Source organism: Nematolebias whitei, chromosome 9, assembly GCF_014905685.2.
Source record: "Nematolebias whitei isolate Nwh7 chromosome 9, NemWhi1, whole genome shotgun sequence".
Taxonomy (NCBI): Eukaryota; Metazoa; Chordata; class Actinopteri; order Cyprinodontiformes; family Rivulidae; genus Nematolebias; species Nematolebias whitei.
In genome coordinates, this window is record NC_056506.1 from 10,177,519 (window position 1) to 10,199,406 (window position 21,888).

General features: G+C 40.5%; 1 protein-coding gene across 1 annotated transcript in view; it reads left to right on the forward strand.

Moving 5' to 3' along the window:
- The window catches only part of LOC119414869 (contactin-associated protein-like 2), a 391,521-nt gene that overhangs the window by 173,771 nt on the left and 195,862 nt on the right, over positions 1 to 21,888 (forward strand). The window contains exons 14-15 of the mRNA XM_037681990.1: positions 14,020 to 14,104; positions 18,566 to 18,722. Coding sequence (XP_037537918.1) covers positions 14,020 to 14,104; positions 18,566 to 18,722 — 242 coding nt within the window. The remainder of the gene's footprint in view (positions 1 to 14,019; positions 14,105 to 18,565; positions 18,723 to 21,888) is intronic.

Sequence of the window (21,888 nt, forward strand, 5' to 3'; positions counted from 1 at the left end):
TATATCATATGTGATATATATATATCACACATATGTATATACACACAATTATGTATATACATATATGTATTTATCTATATATATTTAGATATATAAATATATATATATGTATATAAATTAAAACTCTGATGAACCAGATTCTACAAAAACATCTAGATTTAAATTTTTATAGGTTTTCATCATCATTTGATGTATTTGCACCCATTGTGTCTACTTTTAATATTCATTTTAGATGTGTGGTTTTCTTTCTTGTTCACATATATACATTTTATTTTTGGCTTTGCTTTAAAGTTCTTGTTTTGTGATTTGTACATTTGTGGGTTAAAATAAAGTTGAACTGAAGGTCGTCTCTTTTCTTTAAACATGTTTGAGGGAAATATTCCTGAGATCCAATAGTTTTGTGTCTTTTTATGATTTTCAGCTGAGTTAACAGTCATTAAAGTGAAAACAGGATTTCATGATGAAGCTGGCACCGTTTATTTTTATTTTTTTTTAAATCTTCAACGCTCTGCTGGTCTCGCACGACACTGCCCGCAGTCACACGATCCTCTCCTCCGGAGACAGGACGGGCAGGCTCATCTTCCCAGCTCCGAGCTCAGCTGGTGACTCGCAGAGGCCGTTCCAAGTCTCCAGCCGTGCGTAATCATGAAGGCCCGACACGCGCAGACAGGCGGACAGAGACAGGTCTGCAACGAAAGGTGGAAGCGATTTTAAAAAACATTTTACGTGTAAAAAAAAAAAAAAAATCATTTTTAATCGCTTCAGCAATTTTTTAAAACATTTTTTGTATAAAAACAAAATATTATTTTATTTAAAAATCTCTTCCACCGTCCGTCCCAGACTGTCCAGTCCACCTGACTGCCGGGTGGGATCGGGATTCAGCCTTCATGATTATGCGCGGCCGGGGTCTCGCAACGGCCATCTGCGCGTCCCCATCTCCAGCTTCGCAGTGACCTGCGGAGCTCTGAGCACACAAGGCTGGTAGCCGGAACCCGAGCCTCCGAGTCGGCACATCGAAGGATCTTCCGTGGTGACCAGCTGAACTTGGAGCCGGGGAGATGACGCCCTGCCCGGCCTGGCGCTCCGAGGCTCCGGAGGGAGGATCGGGTACACCAGCAGAGCTCCATCCAGCTTGCTCTGAATTATGTTGTCGGCCACCAAGCACAAAAAATGCCAGCACATCAGCATTAGACCAAGATGTTGTCAGTATTGTTTTAAAAATCTTTAAAACAAGTCCAGCCGCTGCTCCAGTCCGAGAAATTGCAAATGGCGGATTATTGTTTTGAAAAGTTTCTGAAGGATCCAGTGACTCCGCCCCCGACTCCGCCCCCGAACAATCAGTGACCGACAGTGTTCTGACGTCACGTTTTAGTACCTCTTCGTTCCAGTTAGAACCACAGAGCCAAGGGTACTGAAAATAGTAACCGGTGCTAAGTACCGGTACTAATGGAAAAGCCTCAGAACCGGGCCAAGTAGGGTCCAGTCGGCCCGTACCGGTACTAATGGAAAAGGGGCATAAGAGTACTCAACCGATGTACATCAACAACTTTTAGGGTCACCCTATTCAAGAAGACTGCCACAGCTATACAACATTCACCAACACAAAAATGACTTACTCTGACTCAAAAATGACTTCCTTTTTCACAGAGATTGAGCAACAAATTGATATGATAATAGCTGAGAGTCATCCTCAACACATACATTTACTGCAAATGATGGTATTAAGTTTTAGAGTCAACAATCTCTGTTAGCATATTATCGTAAACATTGGAGCTACATGTACAGTTGATTGACTTTTGGAGTTAACCCAATCCTTATAGTTTAGAGTAAGCCTCAACACATCAATGACTCCATGACTATGGAGGCCATCTTGAATTAAAACTCTGGAATGAAAGGCATTAGGAAAAATGCTTTACTATAAAAGAAAAGCTGGCCCTTTATGGTCCCCCGTCACAGACATGAAGAGGAGACATGGAAACACCCTCCAATTGTCTGACTGTTTCATTCATTCATTCAACCTTTATTTATACAGGTTTAATCCCATGGAGCCTTGGGGACTCATTTACAAGAGAGACCTGATTTTAACAAAGAGTGATGACAACAGTGGAACAACAAAGACAGCAATAGACACTCATAAAGGATGCGTGCAACTTGAGAATTTTTTTTAACAAGTGTAATAAAATGGTAGTTAAAAGGAAAACTAAAAACAGGAACATGTCTGCATTGGTTTTTCCCAGGAACTTAACAGATGTTTAAAGCCACTTAGAGAGGTCAAGGTCGAGAGCTTCAGATTATTTTGCAAGATATTCCAGGAAACAGGTGAGGATTAGGAGAAGGCCCTTTTGCCTATTTCAGTCCGCACTAAGAGAACACTGCATGTAATAATGTCCTGAGCGCATGTTGTAGCTGCACTCACACAGAGACGTGGGAGGAGATATATGAAGGCAGCAGACCAAGAGGTGATTTAAAGATGAAAATGTACCAGTGAGAGAGTCTGCGTGAAGTTAATGATGTCCAGTTAACCAGTGAATACAGGGTGCAGTGGTGGGAACGGTAGTTACAGCCAGTTATGAATCTTAGCGCACCATGATAGGCAGCGTCCAACATCTGCAGAGTGCTTGTAGGGGCGTTCATGTAAATAATATCACCGTAGTCGAGGAAAGTTGCCGTTACAAGGTGTTTCCTACTATTCAGAGTTAGACAGGATCTATTTCTGAAAAAGACACCCACTTTAACTTTCAGTTTCCTTATTAGGTTTTCCACGTGGAGCTTAAAAGAGAGATGTGAATTGACCAAGCTACCCAAATGTTTGTAGGAATTGACTAACTCAATTGGGGCACCATTCAAGGATAAAATCAAAATAAGAACTGCTGGAACTGACTTCCTGTTTGAAAAAAGCATCCCTTTGGTTTTGTAGGTGTTTAGGACAAGTTTGAGATGGAACAAATCTGACTGGATTATGTCAAAAGTGGACTGCAAAAGCTGGAAAACCTTAGCAACTGTTTTAGCTCGACAATAAACATCTGTCTTATCTGGTTCATCTTGTAAGCAGGATAACTTGAAAATCAAGAGAGGTAAAGAGTCTGACTTTCATCTTGATGTGTGGCTGCATCTAAGAGTAAGAAATGTCGCTGTCAAAAACGGTGCTACCATGTCAAAATCCAAAACAGCCACCGATGTGTGTGCGTGTGTGTGTGTGCGTGTGTGTACCAGCTACCCAATCATTTGAGGAAACCATTTTCTAGTTTTTATATTGCTTACAAGTATAGTATCCGTAAATAATTAGGGTGGCTAAAGATTTATCTATGAAGGCCAATGCCACCATCCTCCACCTCCCCGCCAACGCCCTGACTCCAACCCCTTGACTCCCACCCCCTGACTGTTGCTCCTGTTGGGGGATAAAACTGCTCTCTGTACTCGCCAGGATCCATAATTTCATTCAACGTTTATATACAGGTTAATCCCATTGGGGCTCAGGGACTCATTTACAAGAGAGACCTATTGCAATGGGCTGTTCGGTTCATATACAAGTGGTACGAGAGTTTGGTTCACATTATTGGTAGTAAGTCGAGCCCCTTCAGGGTGGTAGTTGGACTCCGTCAGGGCTGCCCTTTATTACCAATTCGAAATGACCTTTGATAATGGACAGGTGTCTATAATAGTCCTGTTAGACCTCAGTGCTGCATTTGATACAGTTGATCACAATATCTTACTTCAGAAGCTTGAATATGATATTGGGATTACAGGAACAGCTCTAAATTGGTTTAAATCATATTTATCTGATAAATTCAAATTTGTTAATGTAAATAATGAGGCTTCTTCATACAACAAAGTTAGTCATGGAGTTTCTCAGGGTTCAGTGCTTGGACCAATACTCTTTACCTTATATATGCTTCCATCAGAAAAAGTTATTAAACAGCATCCATAAATTTTCATTGTTATGTTGAAGACACAGTTATATTTGTCCATGAAACCCAATTAATCCAATCATCTACTTAGACTACAAGCATGTCTTAAAGACATAAAAACCTGGATGACCCCAAATTTTCTGCTTTTGAATACAGACAAGACTGAGGTTTTGGTTTTTGGACCTGAGCATTTTAGGAATAATTTTTTCAGTCTTTCACTCTCCTTGGATGGCATTAATCTGGCTTCCAGCTCTAATGTTAAAAATCTTGGTGTTATTTTTGATCAGGACATGTCTTTTATCCCCATATTAACAACGTTACTAGAACCGCTTTCTTCCACCTGCGTAATATCACTAAAATTAGAAACATCTTATCTAAAAATGATGCAGAAAAACTGGTTCATGCGTTTGTTACGTCTAAACTGGACTATTGCAATGGTTTGTTATCTGGATGTCCAAAAACTTCTTTAAAAAGTCTTCAGTTGATCCAAAATGCTGCTGCTAGAGTCTTAACGGGAGTTAGGAGCAGAGATCGTATCTCCAGTTTTAGCTTCTCTTCATTGGCTCCCTATCAAATTCAGAATTTAATTCAAAATCTTACTTGTAACCTACAAAGCTCTCAACTACCTAGATCCATCTTATATTACAGATCTTGTTGTTCCATATTTTCCCAACAGATCACTTCGCTCTCAGACTGCAGGCTTACTTGTGGTTCCTAGAGTTTCCAAAAGTAGAATGGGAGGAAGATCTTTAAGCTATCAGGCTCCTCTCTTGTGGAATCAACTTTCAATTTCTGTCCGTGAGGCTGACACATTGTCCAGTTTTAAGACTGGGCTTAAGACTTTCCTTTTTAATAAATCCTATAGTTAGGGTTGGCTTGTTATACTGCTATAGGCTTAGACTACTGGAGGACAAGAGAGGGGACACCCCCCCCCCCCCCGGATCAATTTGGGCCGCCCATTTAATGTGGGGTCTACTTCCCCCGTCACGCTCCCCTCCGGTGTTGGGGCCCCCCTGCTGTCGGTGCATTGGCGGCTCTCTGCATCTGGAGCTGGGTGGTGGCGTGTGTGCAGGCCCACCCTGGTGGCTGCCTGCTGGGGCCTGGGTGCCCTGGCTCTGTTGGGCCTCTGTTGGGGGGTGGTATGATCTCGGAGCTTGGTGTCCATGGCCGGATCTACTCTGGAGGAGCGGGTTGCCAGCGGGGCCTGTGGACTTGTCGCTGCAGCCTCCTGGGGTTTCTGCATTGTGGTTGCTGGGGATCTCCCGGGGCTTCCCTTTGCTTCTCTCTCTGGGGGGTGCGGTTGTCCTTGTTGGAAGACGACCAGAGCTCCGGGTTTGGGGACCACTGTGTGTCTGTGTCTCCTGTCTTCCCTGTGTTACCATCGTGTCCTGTGGGGATGGGTCTGTGGGTCCCCACATCTACTATTGAACATTTTTATGGAGAAACCATATAGTGACAAGCATGCTCACACAGGTGTTTAGATTCAGGTGTTTATCAGATACACACTCATTTGGGTTGTGGTGGCCACTAAATACATCTTGTACTACCATGTACTGTATAAAATACTTTCTAATGATGTTATAAGTATCATTATATATGTTGCTTGTTGTTGTGGTTTCTCAGTTTTGTCTTGTTTTTTTTTTCTTTCCGCAGGTCTAGAGACAGACTTCAATGATGTTGATTTGTGTTCTCTTTATACTGCTTTCTCTCATCTATTCCTATCTCCTTCTATACTTTTTAACCCTTCTCCCACTTTTCTGCTTTGTTTTCTTCTTTGGTTTTCATCCCCATGTCCATTACATCTGAAACAAACCCAAAGCAAATTCTAATAAAGTTGTATTTATATATCAAGTGGAACATTAAGGCCAGCCATAATGCTCTGCTTGTGAAAGTAAATCTGTTAGGCATCACCTTGACACTCAGACAATAATTCTGAGTGTCACGGTGGGGGGTGGGGGGGGGGGGGGGGGGGGGGGGGAGACTACTGAAGGACAAATTGACCTGTGAATATTACAATGAACAGTTTAATGACATCAATATAACAAATGGAGGTCTCTCTATTATTCACTTTAATAGTAGAAGTTTAAATGCAAATATATCCAAAATAACAGATTATTTAAAACAGCTAAACAGAACCTTTACAATAATAGCACTGTCAGAGACATGGCTCAACGATGAAAACACAAATAATGTTCACATCGAATGGTATGAATTATATCATGTGAACAGAAGCAACAAAAGGGGTGGTGGAGTGGCTCTATTTATTAAAAATGAAATAAAATGTAAGTTAATTAATGAAATGTCAATAATTGTTGATAATATCATGGAAATAATAACAATAGAAATAATAAACAAGAATGATAAAAACATATTGATAAGTTGTGTATATCGATCTCCAGGATCAAATATCAGAATCAGAATGCCTTTATTGTCATTATACGCAGTACAATGAAATTAAGAGCCACTCCTTTTTCCAGTGCAAAAACACGCCTTAAGAAAACACACATTAAACACACACTAAAAATATAAAAAATGTAAAGCAATATAGATATAATAATGAAAGTAAAAAATACAAGTATTACACAATTGTTTTGCACATTATGGATATTAGTGAGGTAGTTAAGGTGACTGAGAGTATGAAATGTCAGTAGTATTGCACAGTAGAAGTCCAGGTGTTTGGGAGGTTAGATTATTAAATCAGTGCATGTGTGAGTTCAGTGTGGTGATGGCTTTCAGGAAAAAACTGTTCTTGAATCTGTTTGTTCTTGTTCTGATGCACCTGTAGCGTTTCCCTGAAGGTAACAAGTCAAACAGTTCAAAACCCGGGTGTGAACAGTCCATGATTATGCTTTCTGCTCTGTTGAGGCAGCGTGATGTGTAAATGTCCATCAGGGAGGGGAGAGGGCAGCCAATTATCTTTTGTGCCGTCTTGACTACTCTCTGAAGCCTCTCCCTGTCAGCCAGGGTGCAGCTGCCGTACCATACTGAGATACAGTATGTCAGCAGGCTCTCGATGGACGAGTGGTAGAAGGTCAGCAGCAGTTTTGTGTTCAAGTTGTGCTTCTTAAGGACTCTTAAGAAGTGTAGTCTCTGCTGAGCCTTCTTGATGACCGCTGTGGTATTCTCTTTCCAGTTTAGGTCAGCAGAGATATGGACACCAAGAAATCTGAAAGTGTGAACCCTCTCCACACGCCGTTGATGTAAAGGGGGGCTAGGTTGGTGCTGTGCTTCCTGAAATCAATAATCACCTCCTTGGTTTTTTTGATATTCAGAGCCAGATTTTTCTCTGAGCACCAGGTTGCTAGCTCCAGGACCTCCTGTCTGTAAAATGTCTCATCTCCCTTAGAGATTAGTCCGACCACTGTGGTGTCATCAGCGAACTTGACGATGAGCTTGTTGTTGTGGGCCGGGCTGCAGTCATGGGTGTAGAGACAGTACAGCAGGGGGCTCAGCACACAGCCCTGTGGGGAGCCAGTGCTCAGCGTGCGAGTGGAGGAGAGGTGGGGACCAAGTCTTACAGATTGGGGCAGATTCGTTAGGAAGTCTTTTATCCAGGCACATGTGAGTGGGGGGAGGCCGAGATTGTCCAATGTATTTATAAGAATGTCCGGAATGATTGTGTTAAAGGCCGAGCTGTAATCCACAAAGAGCATTCGAACATAGCTGTGCTGTTGTTCCAGGTGGCTCAGCGCGGTGTGGAGAGCTACTGCAATAGCATCCTCTGTGGACCTGTTGGTGCAATATGCAAACTGGTAGGGGTCAAAGTTCGGAGGGAGATAGTCCATGATGTGCTGGAGAACCAGTCTCTCGAAGCACTTCATGATTACCGGGCTGAGAGCCACCGGTCGGTAATCATTCAGGCTGGTGATGCTAGGCGTTTTCGGCACTGGGATGATGGTTGCAGATTTTAAGCAGGGAGGGATGACAGCCTGGGCCAGGGAGAGATTGAAAATTCTGGTGAAGGTGGGGGCGAGCTGGAGGGCACATGCTTTGAGCACCCTGCCAGGTACTCCATCTGGGCCAGTAGCTTTCCTGGGGTTCACTGATTGGAGAAATATAGAAATATTCACTGATAAAATCGTACAACTATTGGACAAGAGTTTTAATAAAAGCATTTTTTTGTGTGGAGACTTTAATATTGACCTGGGAAATAAAACAGATTCAAATAACATCAGTACATTTACAAATTCATTGTATAGTTTAAATCTTTATCCGTTAATATCGAAACCAACAAGAATTACAACTCATAGTGCTACAATAATCGATAATATTTTCACAAATGTAACAAATGGGGATGTGATGGGAGGTATTTTAATGAGTGATATGAGTGATCATTTACCAGTTTTCACGATTTATAAAAATGATCAAAGCATTACAAAAGAAATTACAATTAAGAAAAAAACAATAAACTCATCAAAAAAAGCAATGGACAAATTAAAAGATGATTTACATAAACAAAGCTGGAAAGATGTGTATGTTGATGATGTGAACAGATCATATGATGAGTTTATGAATATTTTGGGAGCTCTGTATGAAAAGAATTGTGTGCAAAATAATTATACAAAGAGAAATGTTGTTGACCAACCATGGATGACGAAAGGGTTGGGAAATGCATGTAAAAAAAAAAGAATTATTTGTATACATGTTTCTTGAAATTGAGAACACAAGAGGCTGAAGAGAAATATAAGAAGTATAAAAATAAATTTGTAGCGATAATAAGGAAACACAAGAAGGAATATTATAGTGATTTATTAAATAAAAGTAATGGTGATATGAAAGCAACATGGCGAGTAATAAATAGTGTTCTGAAAAGTCATAAACAAAAACAGGTATTTCACAATATTTTTTGAAGGATGACAATGAAATCCATGATGAAAATGAAATTGTAAATGGATTTAATCATCATTTTTTGAACGTTGGATCAAGACTTGCAGCTAAAATACCAAAAGTAGATAATAATGTGAACCATTCAGTTATAAGTTGTGACAACAATATTTTTCTTAATGGAACTGACAAAGAATAAATAATGAATGTAGTAAAAAATCTTACAGATAAGAGATCAAAAGACTGGGTGGACATGGATATGATGTTTGTAAAGGACATAATGAGTTATGTTATCGAGCCGTTTACATATATTTGTAATTTATCATTTTCAAAAGGAATATTTCCAGACAATATGAAAGTAGCAAAGGTAGTTCCTCTCTTTAAAAATGGTGATAAATGTGTGTTCAATAATTATAGACCAATATCCTTATTACCACAGTTCTCAAAAATTCTAGAAAAACTATTTGTGACCAGATTAGATAAATTTATTACTAAACAAAACATTCTAAGTAGCAGTCAGTATGGGTTTAGAGAAAAAATCTCTACATCAATGGCTCTCATGGAAATAATAGAACAAATAACTACTGCTGTCGATCAAAAACAGTATTGTGTTAGTATTTTTGTAGATTTTTTACAAAGCATTCAATACTCTTGACCACTATTCTCCTTGAAAAATTAAATAAATATGGTATAAGAGGACCAACATTACACTGGGTATCTAGCTATTTAAAAGATAGGAAACAGTTTGTACAAATAAATGGTGTAAGATCTGACCTGTGCAATATCACTTGTGGAGTTCCTCAAGGCTCTGTACTTGGACCAAAGTTATTTATTTTATATGTGAATGACTTAGTGAATGTATCAGGACTCCTCAAATGTGTCCTTTTTGCAGATGACACCACATTTTTTTGTTTGGGTAAAGATGTAAAACAGATGTTGGAATTGATGAAGACAGAATTTGATAAAATACAAACGATTTAAAATTAATAAATTATCATTAAATTTTGATAAAACTAAATACATGATATTTAGTAACAAAAAAGAGAACTGTTGATGATCCATTTAAAATTGAGGGTGTTGAGATTTGTAGAATTAATGAGATGAAATTTTTGGGTGTAATCATTGATGAACAGCTAACATGGAAAAATCACATCAATTCTGTAAGAACAAAAATAGCTAAATCTATTGCAGTACTATACAAAGTCAGGGAATTATTAAATGATAAAGCTCTGTACATGTTGTATAACACAATTATTGTTCCACATTTAATCTATTGCATTGATGTTTGGGGGAAAGCGTGTAAAACATTTACAAAACCTATTTTTATTTTACAGAAAAGAGCTGTAAGAATTATCACCAGAAAGCATTACAGTCACCCATCAAGCACATTATTTTATCAACTGAAGTTATTGAAGTTCCATGATTTGGTAGATTACAGTATTTTATCAGTTATGTATAGGGCTCAGAATAACACATTACCATTAAATATCCAAAGAAATTTTGTTAAAAGACAAAGTTGTTATAATCTTAAGGGGATAGAGATATTTGTCAAACCAAAATTCAGAACTAGTCTGAAGGGAAGGTCTACCTCAATCCAAGGAATTGGATTGTGGAATGGTCTAGAGAGTGATGTGAAAAATGTCAAGTCAATGTGTACATTTAAGAAAAAGATCAAAGCTGAATTGTTAAAAAAGTATATATGAAGCAGCTTAGTGTGTGTTTTGTATTAGAATTAGAAAAATTAGAAAAATTAGAAAGAGTTATTCATTTTGTTCTGTTACTTGAAAATTATTATGATTGAACTAATTGTTTGAAAACGGGGCAGATATAATAAGATTTGTTCTTCTTTCTGCCTTTCATTTTAAATCTTTTGTATCTTTTTATATTATGGAATTGTTTTGTATTTTTTTTAAATGAATAAACTTTATACCATACCAACTTTATACCATACCATACCTCATTTCCTTAAATAAATTGTTAAAATTGAATATTTTTTAATATGTGAATATTAATTTTTGTATTGAACATTTTTTTAATTAAAATTGAATAGTTTTCATTTTATACTATTTCTATCTTAACATGTGATTCTTGATCTGCTATTGTGCATCTGTTCCTACCAAACCCAGCCATTCAAACCAGATGGCCACTTGTTCTGATCCTGGTTCTGCTAAAGGTTTCTTCCTCATGAGGGTGTTTTTCCTTTCCACTGTCATCTTCATGTTTGCTCAAGCAGTTTAATTTTTTAATTACAAAAAAAAGAAAATTTGTTTTTAATTTCACTTCAACACTTGCTCTTGTCCTCCTCTCCCTCTCTGCTTTGCTTTTGCTCAATCCTGTCTGTGAAACTACTTAGAGCCTCTCTTCTACAAATCTTTCAAATCATAATTTATGGATTTGGATTTGGTCAGTTGGTCGCTCGATGCAATTGATAAATTTTTTTCGAAGAGAAGACAGGTTTTAGGTGAGCCGATTTGCCCTATTGGCACGCACACAGCTGGATATCTCATCGACATGGAAGACTTGATGATGTGTCTATCTCTGCTGTCATTTGTGGATTTTAAGGATGCATATTTAATTAGATTTATGATTGATTATGGTTTCCTGCCTTTTGGATTTGGCTGGTTCCTGTTTTATCTACAATCAAGGAAGTCATCGGCAGCAAATTTGGACCCGATCAGGCTGCTTGCCTTACGATGGCTTGACTCGTGCGTTGAGCACCCAGACTCAAATGCTTTTGGCAGGATGGATCAGATCTCGGGGATTCTCCTCGGGTACGGTCCTTTGTTGTGGCCATTTAATTTGGATGTTTCGGAACTGAGTGGACCCAACACAGACTCAAGGTTTATGTCATTAAAGTTCTGCCTGTCCCCAAAACAATCGTGTTTATCTGAATTCGGCTCCTTGACTGGCCTTGACAGGCCATCTCATCTTAATTCGCCTGAAAGTTTTGTAAACCTGATGCTCTACCCCTCCCCTCCTACCGAGGAATTCCATGGACTAATCAGAGGGGCCCAGCTGAAGAAACATTCTGTCATCATTTCAAGACTCTGGATTTGTCCTTGGTCATCCTCGACACCCCCCAAGTGTGTATGGATCTCTCCAGAGGGAACTATTTGAACTGAGCAATTTTATCTGAACTCTGCAGTGCCTCTGTGTGCTGTCTCTGGACTGCTCACCATCCTTGAGTCTCCCCCCCCCCAACCCCCCATCCACCCTGTGGAATATCGGCGTCTTTATGTGCTAGTGTGTGAGATTTTATTTTTATCGTTGCGCTGTTAACCTTCAACCAAAGATTGAGTGTGTTAGGAATTTTTTTTGTCTCCAAACCCTATGTGTCATTTTTCGCCACTTTTTATTGTGCGTCCAAACAGGTCTCGCTTGTAAATGAGTCTTCGAGACTCAGTGTGACTTATCTATAAAGATTGAAAAAAGAAGAAAGGAAAAAAAGATGAGAGTTCTGTGATGTAGTTAAAATCAAAGCAATCTGCTCCTCAGATAAATAGTGTTAACATTTTTTTTTTATAAATATGAATCTTTCTGTTCATTGCCCTGAGATGACTTCTGTTGTGAATTGGTGCTATATAAATAAACTGAATTTAATTAATATCTGTTGGCTTTGGTGGCCATCTTAAGCTGGGTTGACTTTACATATTAAACAGTTGTAGATGTACAATGATTGATTACTTTTTGCAAGTTTTAGTAAAATGTTTCCAGTGGTTTATGAGGTATTTTGCTAACAGACAGACACATCAACACATGCTTAGACAACAACATGAATAGTTGATGTCTGCCTTTTAGTGTTGGGCAAAACGAAGTTATAAATGTCAGTGGAAACAGAGTAAAATAAGCTGCAGGAACATATTTTATTCCAGATGTGGTCTCTGTGGGAGAACATTTAAATTATTTCATGCTTACCATTGTGCTAAGATTAATTTGTAAATATTAAAATTCTTCTTTTATCTTTTCCTTGTTTAATAACTTATGGATGCAACGCAAGGATTCTAGGATTCAAGGATTCAAGGTTCTTTATTTGTTATTCCACCACATGTGGTACATGTGATAGAACGAAACTATGTACACAAGGTCCCAGTTACATCCAACAAAATTATTAAAATGTAAAAGAAAAACAGTAATAAGATCTAAGAGATGAACTAAGAAAAATGTTAATACTGGTTTATACTCAGAATATTAAAATAATAAAGATAAAGAATAAAATATTTTTGTTTGAGTAGGACCTCCTAAAGTTAACTAGAAAGACTTTATATTAACTGAAATGTCAATGCCATTATTCCATCCTTCTGAATGGATGAAATGTAAATGGTGTGTGCTGAAATTTGTTATAGAAGCTGAATCTGGGTTTGTAAAACTAGATACACATTTTCAGCTAAAACAAGAAGGACAGCAGCTAAAAGCAAAAATGAGCAAAATCACAGTCAATAGCTAAGAACAAAACTTGGAAAAAAAACAAAAAAAACTGCTCCACCTGGGTGTATCCCAGGTGTGATGGGTTATATGCAGAGAACCAGTTTTGTCATTGTATGGGAACATACAATGATGACAACAAATAGCACTTTATTTATTATTTATTTATTTAAAAGTAGCAAAACTGCAACTAACAGCTAAAATCATCCAGACTGTAGCTAGAAACTAAAAGTAGCATTGAAATAAATAAAAAAATACTGTATGAAATACGCTGAAGCTGATTTCAAAGAGAACAATGTTTGTGAAAGAGTTGGAGATGTTTAGGGTACAAAGTACAAAGAGGGCGGCTGTGACTGAGTGGTTAGAGCAGTCATCCTCCAATGCGAGAGTTGGGGGTTCGAATTCACCAGCAGTCACATGTCGAAGTGTCCCTGGGCAAGACACTGAACCCCTCATAGCCTCTGATGTGTGTCCCATCAGTGTATGAATGTGATCTAAAGCACTGATTAGTCTCATTAGAATGATTTGTTCAATTATCTTTGTAGAGATCTAGTAGAGTGCTGTATGAATGGGTAAATGAGGACACAGATTGTAGTGTGAAGCGCTTTGAGTATCTTGAAATAAGATAGAAAGGCGCTATATAAGTACAGTCTATTTACCATTTACCAAAGTACATTTTATTGTAAATAAGGTTAAATATTTTATGACGTATAAAAGGTTGCACTATACCTGATAGAACTGAACATTTTCAGAAATGAATAATGAAAACAGCCTAAAGTATGAAGAAGTACAAACTCTAAACAGGAAAATTATTTTATGATTTGTTGCTCATCCATGAAATAATCATTTTTTTTCTGTGTTGCAGATGCTGTCAGTCACCAGCAGAGCAGAAAGGTGTGAGCAGTTTGTAGCGTACTCCTGCCGAATGTCACGTCTGCTCAGTGGTCCTGGTGAGTCCTGTTTCATCACCCACAAAAACTTAAGCTCCTTTAAGAACCATCTAAATGACATTCAAATGTCTGGAAGCTCACGACTTGGTAAAACTTAATTGTGGGTCACACTCAAACAGTTTGATCTCACCAAGTTCAGAACAGAGACTCGTCACACCAGACCTCCTAAAGTTTTTTTTTTTTTGTCTTTTCCTTTTGCATTTCTGCTTCTTCTGAATTCTGAGTCATTTCAGTTTTATTGTTCGTCATCCCTCAGGGGATTGGACTGCAAGAGGTCAGCTGATACTGACAGTGTTCACTACTTATTATATCTTGCAAAAATATCTGAAGCTCTCGACCTTGACTTCTCTAAGTGGCTTCAAATATCTGTTAAGTTCATGGCAAAAACCAATGCAGACATGTTCCTGTTTCTAGTTTTCTACACCGCCTTACAATCTAGCTGAGGTGTTTTTTTTTTCCTTTCTTTTCGCTGCTTTTCCTTTTGACTATCCTTTTGGTTGCTATTTTGTTTTGATTTGTTAAAAAAAATAAAAAAAATGTATGCCTCCTTTTTGACTGTCTATTGTTGTCGTTGTAATTCACTATTGTCATCACTCTGTTAAGAAATCAGGTCTTGTAAATGAGTCCCCGAGGCTCGATGGAATTAACCTGTCTAAATAAATGTTGAATGAATGAAAACTACTTGTTTATATTGTGGACCTCAGGATGGCTTTGTTTAATTTATCAGATAGTAATAACAAATTATTGACAAATTTAAAATAAATAAAACTTATGGTTAAATAACATAAAAAAAAGAAAATCAGAGACAAAGTAAAAAAAAATAGATGTGGTAAAACAGGTTCAACACAAGCAGATAACTAAGACTAGAACTAAAACTGGATACAAAATAAGAGGTAGGAAATATTTCACTGGGTGATAATTTAGAGTTAAGCCCCCAGTATACTCCCGCATACGTCCATACGCGGAGGTACGCACGTACGTACGCGGAGGTACGAGCGTAACCCCAGGGCATGTCCGTGCAAAGCTCAATTTTTACGAACACGTACGTGTACATGGTGTCGCACAATAAACTACTCAGCGACAGACGGTTTCGTATGCGACACCAATGTATTAAATTCCCCTTTTTCATCCCTTATCTGGCCTTTTGTTTTGTTTTTTGCCAAGAGGCAAGTGATCTCTTCCTCCTCCGTTGATGCCATGACTGAAATGGTGATGGTGAGAAATGAAGGAATTTGTCACGAGCAAATTAAACTCAGGTCCAGCATGGCTGTGGGAGAGTCTGGAGATTTCCTGGTGGGCTGGTCTGATGTGTGGGCTGCAGAGCCAGCGCTCCCTGTTTTTTTATTTTTTAGATCTTTTTATTAACAACATATAAAAACACAGAACACTGCTGCGGCTGAGACTGCCAGCGCTCGTTTTTTTTTTTTTTTTCTGACCTGTCAATCAATCCAGTAGGTGTGTCAGCAAATGACCAATCAGCGAACTCTATTTGTCCCAAGGTAAACGCCCCTTGTCTATGAAGCTGCTCTGCAGCTGCTCAGGTTGTACGCTCAAGTATGAAGTCTGAACCCACTGCGTACAGTACACGCGTACATACGCATGAACGGACGTACGTGGGAGTATACTGGGGGCTTTAATTATTAACTGAGTGGTGGTGTCGCAGAGTTTACAGAACATGGGCCTGGAATCAGACTGGTTCTCCTCAGACTGACAACATCAAAATGTGGGTGGGAAAGGTGAAGCACCCACACCTGCCTCCACCCTCATTTGTCCCACTCTGGGCCCTTGAGCAAGGTCCTTGACCCCCACCATCTGCTCCCCCGGGCGCCCTAGATGGCAGCTCTCTGCTCCACACAGAGGGCTGTGGTAGCTCGGTGGTCTGTGGCCGAGTCAGGAAGGACATCCGGCGTAAAAACAATTGCCAAGTCTTCGTGTGAGTTACTCACTGTGGTGACCCCTGAAGAAGGGAGCAGCCGAAAGAAGAAGAAAAAAAATTATCTCCTGCCAAAAAAGGCTGCAGCTGGCTCTTGAATCTGTGATCTTCCTGCTATGAGGTGGCCGCTCTAACCACTGCCTCTGTACTGCCTGAGTGATGTAGATGGGCTAAAAGAAATCAAAAGATACAATTTTCAGCTTAGTGTAGCCGACTCACAGCCCTGTCACACTAAAATGTTTTAGAGAACTTATGTCGATGTATGTAAGTTGTGTCCAACATGCAGACATACGCTGAAAATGGAATAAAATATCAACTGGAAGCTTTTTTTTTTACATATACATACTGTATTGCTAACAAGATGAATGAATATCTAACCTGAGTAACTTATCCATAACTAGTCCTGAGCAGATACGTTATGTGTACTATTCAAAAAACGTTCAATACAAAAACAACTAGATTTTATTTGTAACAGAATTCTGTTCTGTTACAAATAAAGTCCAGTTGTTTTTGTATTGAACGTTTTTTGAATTTATCATGTCCTGAATGACTGAGAATCTTCAAAAGCATACGTTATGTGTATTATTGGTACTAGTGCGCTTGGTGCTATTTTCCGGAAACACAACATGCCCTTCCACTTCTACGCCGATGACTGTCAAATTTACTTACCCCTAAGACACAATGGCACATGCTCTATTCAACCTCTGCTCGACTGCCTGGCTGACATCAGGGACTGGATGGCTTTAAACTTCTTAAGTTTCAATGAAAAGAAGTCTGAAGTCATGTTGTTCCCTCCCAATGACACAATCACAAACCACTGCATAGACCTCTCCGCTCTAACCCTGTCAGAAAAACAAAGAGTCACTAATCTGGGAGTGATAATGGACCCTTCCCTGAAACTTAACAATCATGTGATTGTTAAATCATGATTTTCCAACTGAGGCGGCTGTTTAAACTGAAGCCCATATTGTCCAAAAATAACCTGGAGACAGTAATACATGCATTCATTACATCTAGGCTTGATTACTGCAATTCACTCCTGTTTGGTATCAGTCAGACCTCCATAGCACGACTACAACTTGTCCAGAATGCAGCAGCCCGATTTTTAACCAGTACAGGCAAAAGAGAGCACATCACACCAGTTTTGGCCTCACTGCACTGGTTACCGGTTCACTTTCGAATCCAGTTCAAAATACTCATGTATGTCTACAAATTACTGAACAGTTTCTCCCCCCCATCTCTCTGATCTGCTACAACCGTATGTCCCACCACGTTCCCTGAGGTCAGCGGACCAGTTGCTCCTCACAGTTCCAGGAACTCATCTTAAGTGCAGAGGTGACAGGGCCTTCTCTGTAGCAGGACCAAGACTTTGGAACGAGTTACCTCTGCTTGTCAGACAGGCCCCCTCCCTCTCGGTTTTCAAGTCCCGTTTAAAAACCCACTACTATTCAATAGCATTCAACGCCAGATGATCTGTGTTTTGAACCTGTATGCTCCACACTGGTTAGTCGTCATTATCTGTATCGTTTTTATGTCTATATTCTGATTTACTTAATTTTGTATATTGCTTTGTGTGTTACCTGCTGTTCTGTCTGTACAGCACTTTGGTTGGCCTTGTCGCTGTTTTAAGTGCTCTGTAAATAAAATGGTATGGTATGGTATGGTATGGTATGGTACTAGCTCATGAGAGCAGAGCTTATGGCCCAATTTTCAATAGGAATCTTTTTTTAATGTCTAGAGGAACATGCACACCAAAATGGAAAAAAGCACGTTGCCTACTTTTCAAGTTATACATCTGTGCCCATCTATGGTGTCAGCCATTTTGGATTTTGATGTGGTAACCCAATGTTCTGAAAGAACCTTTCTTACACCTAGATGTAGCCAAACACCAAAATGGAAGTCAGTACCTCACTTGTTTTTTAAGTTATGCTTTCAACAAGTACATACATTAATGATAGCAGACATTTTGGATTTTGACCTGGCACCCCAACATTGGAAAGGAATGGAGGCTGTTTCCAATTCTTTCTCTTCGCTTGGGAGAAGTGACCATCAGCCAAGTGTTGTGCACTCTGACCCAGGGGGTGTTAAATTAGGTCAAGCTATATTTCTGTAGTGCATTTGTGTTTTAAGAGTGGATTTAAATAATTCAAGAGTCTGGATGTATTTGATGTGGGGTGGAGATGATTAGAAGTTGTTGGACTTCAGACCTTAGTGCTCTGGCTGGAGTATGAAGCTGCAGGAGTTCTGATGGGTCTAACCCTCAGAGAGTCTTAGAACTGTTTAGACAACAAACACAACAGCATTCCAGTTGTCCTAGCATGACAAAAGTAAAACGGCAACAAAACACATGTCCACCAAACATTGAGTCCAGGGGCGACACAAATTAAGACTAATGCAAATAGAAAGTTCAACATTTCTGTCAAAGTTTATAGGAATTTGAGCAAATGTAGTTACTAAATGTAGTTACTTAAAAGCTGGATGTGTAAAAATGAAAGTAAACTGTAAAAAATTGTTGGTTTGACTCCTAGATGGTGCTCCATTTACCTGGTGGGTGGGACGAGACAACAAGAGGCACTGGTACTGGGGGGGTTCAGGACCTGGGGTACAGAAATGTGCCTGTGGGATTGAAAACAATTGTACAGACCCCAAACACTTCTGCAACTGTGACGCTGACCTGCGAACCTGGTGAGTGCAGCCACTTTACATCCACCAACATATATGCAGGATTGTTTATGTACTGTATTGATTGATGTGTTCCTGATCCATACAGAAAAGTTCTTTATGATTTAATGTGACCAAATAAAACCTACGACAATCCCAAGTAAGTCTGATGTTTTTGTGTGCTCGAAATCCAACAACAAGGCATCTTCTGTTCAAGAAGTAAAACTTTATCCATTCATCCATCCTCCATCCATCATCCATTTTCTTCCACTTATTTCTAGTTGAATAACGGTGGCAGCAGCTTAAGCAGGAATGCCCAGACATCATTTCTCATAGCCACCTTTTCCAGCTTTTCTGGGGTGGGACCCCAAGGCAAGCCGAGAGACGTAGTCTCTCCAGCGTATTCTGGGTCTTCCCTGAGGTCTCCTCTCAGTTGGACATGCCTGAAGCACCTCCCTAGGGAAGCATCCTTACCAGATGCCCAAACCACCTCAACTGGCTCCTCTCGATGTGGAGGAGCAGCAGTTCTACTCTGAGTCTCTCCCAGATACCTGAACTTACCCTGTCTCTAAAGGAGAGTCCAGCTACCCTGTGGAGGAAACTCATTTCAACTGCCTTTATCTGCAATCTCATTCTTTTGGTCGCTACCCAGAGTTTGTGACCATAGGTGAGGGTAGAAGTGTAGACCGACGGGTAAACCGAGAGCTTTGCCTTACAGCTCAGCTCCCTCTTCACCACAACAGACCAGCACAGACTCTGCAATACTGCAGGCGCTATACCAATCCATCTTGTCAATCTCATGCTCTATTCGTCCCTCACTCATGAACAAAACCCCAAGATTCTTGAACTCCTTCACTTGAGGCAAAACCTCACCCTTGACCTGAAGAGAGAAATTCAACTTTTTCCGGCTGAGGACCATGGCCTCAGATTTGCAAGTGATGATTCTCATTCCAGCTGCTTTACACTTGGCTGCAAACCACTCCAGTGAGAGCTGAAGATCACGGCATGATGACTCCAACAGGCCCACATTAACCGCAAATAGCAGAGAAGAAATCCTGTGAGGCCACGGAAATGGACTCTCTCCATCCCCTGGCTGCACCAAGAAATTCTGTCTATAAATAGGTATGGACATAATCTTGACAACAGGCAGCCCTGGTGGAGTTCAACTCCCACCTTGAAAGGGTCCAACTTACTATCAGCAATGCGAACCAAACTCTTGCACTGCTTGAATAGGGACCAAACAGCCCGTAGAAGGGCCCCCAATCCCATACTCATGGAGCATCTCCCACAGTGTACCCCAAGGAACACAGTCAAACATCTTATCCAAGTCCACAAAACACATCTAGACTGGATGGGCAAACTCCCATGACCCCTCAAGAACCCTGGTGAGGGTAATCAGTGTTCCACAACCAGGACGGAACCCGCATTGTTCCTCCTGAATCTGAGGTTTGACCAACAATTGGACTCACTTCTCCAGTACCTCTGAATAGACCTTACCAGGGAGGCTAAGGAGAGGGATGCTCCTGTAATTGGAGCACACCCTCCGGTCTCCCTTTTTGAAGAGGGGGAACCACCACTCCAATCTGCCAATCCAGTGGCACTGCCCCCGATGTCCACTGATGTTGCAAAGGTGTGCCAACCAAGACAGCCCCACAACATCCAGAGCCTTAAGGAAATCGTGGTGAATCTCATCCTTCCCCAAAGTCCTGCCACTGCAGAGCTTTTTAATTGCCTCGGCGACCTCAGCCACGGTTATGGACAGACCGATCCTGAAGTCCCCAGACTCTGCTTCCTCCATGGAAGATGTGTCGGTGGGATTGAGAAGGTCCGAGTAGTATTCCTTCCACCTCCCGATGACATCAATGGTTGAGGTCAGCAGCACCCCACCTTCACTGAACAGTTCTAGTAAAACACCGCTTTCCCTTCTTCAGCCACCTGATAATTTGCCAGAATCTCCTCGGAGCCGACCAATAGTCTGTCTAAGGCCTTACTGAACTGAACTTTAGTTAACGTTTTTCTTAGTTCATATCAGATCTGGGCAACACGATGGCACAACTGGTAGAGCTGCTGCTTCTCAGCGAGCAGGCCCTTGGTTCAAACCTTGGTCCAGGGGCCTTCTGGGCGGAGTTTGCATGTTCTCTCTGTGCATGCGTGGGTTTTCTCCGGGTACTCCAGTTTCCTCCCACAGACCAAAAACATGCATGTTAGGCTGATTGGTAACTCTAAATTTTCCCTAGGTGTGAGTGAGAGAGTGAATGGTTGTTTGTTTCATTTGTCTCTATGTGGCCCTGTGATGGACTTGCAACCCGTCCAGGATGTACCCCGCCCCTCGCACAGTGATTGCGGGACATGGGCAGCAGCGACCCCCGTGACCCAAAATGGAATAAGCGGGTAAAGATAATGGATGGCATATCAGATCTTATTACTGTTTTTATTTTACATTTTAATTATATTGTTGAATGTAACTGGGACCCTGTATACACATTTTTCATCCACCACATGTACCACATGTGGTGTGTATGACAAATAAAGAACCTTGAATCCTTGAATTCCTCCCACATCTGAGCTTTTGCCTCAGCAACAGCCAAGGCTGAAGACCACTTGGCCCTTCAGTACTCTTCAGCTGCCTCTGGAGTTCCACCAACCAACAAGGATGGATAGGACTCCTTCTTCTGCTTGACAGCCTCCCTAACCCAGGGTGTCCACCACCGGGTTCCAGGGTGGCCACTGCGAGAAGCACCTACAACTTTGTGGCCACAGCTCAAGGCAGCTATCTCAACAATTGAGGTGTGGAACATGGCCCACTCAGACACAATGTCCCACACCTCAGCTGGGATGCGATTAAAACTCTCTTTGAGGTGTGAGTTTAAGTTTTTTCAGACTAAACAACAAAGCCCATGCTCAATAATCCAGGTATACAATCCAACATTTTTCAGTCAGCTCATCTGGATGGTTTCTTTTTTTGTGCTGAAACGTTTCGCCTTCAGTCCGGAAGGCTTCATCAGACAGAACATATCACAGGCAGAACTGGTTTGTTCCACTTTGGAGTAAGCTGTTGGGGGAAGAATCAGTTTTGTTGTGTGTTTTTTTCAGACTAGTTTTTCTGCCAAGCATTCCCAGCAAACCCTCACTACATGTTTGGGTCTACCGGCTCTGTCCGGCATCTTTCCCCTCCATTTGATACAACTCA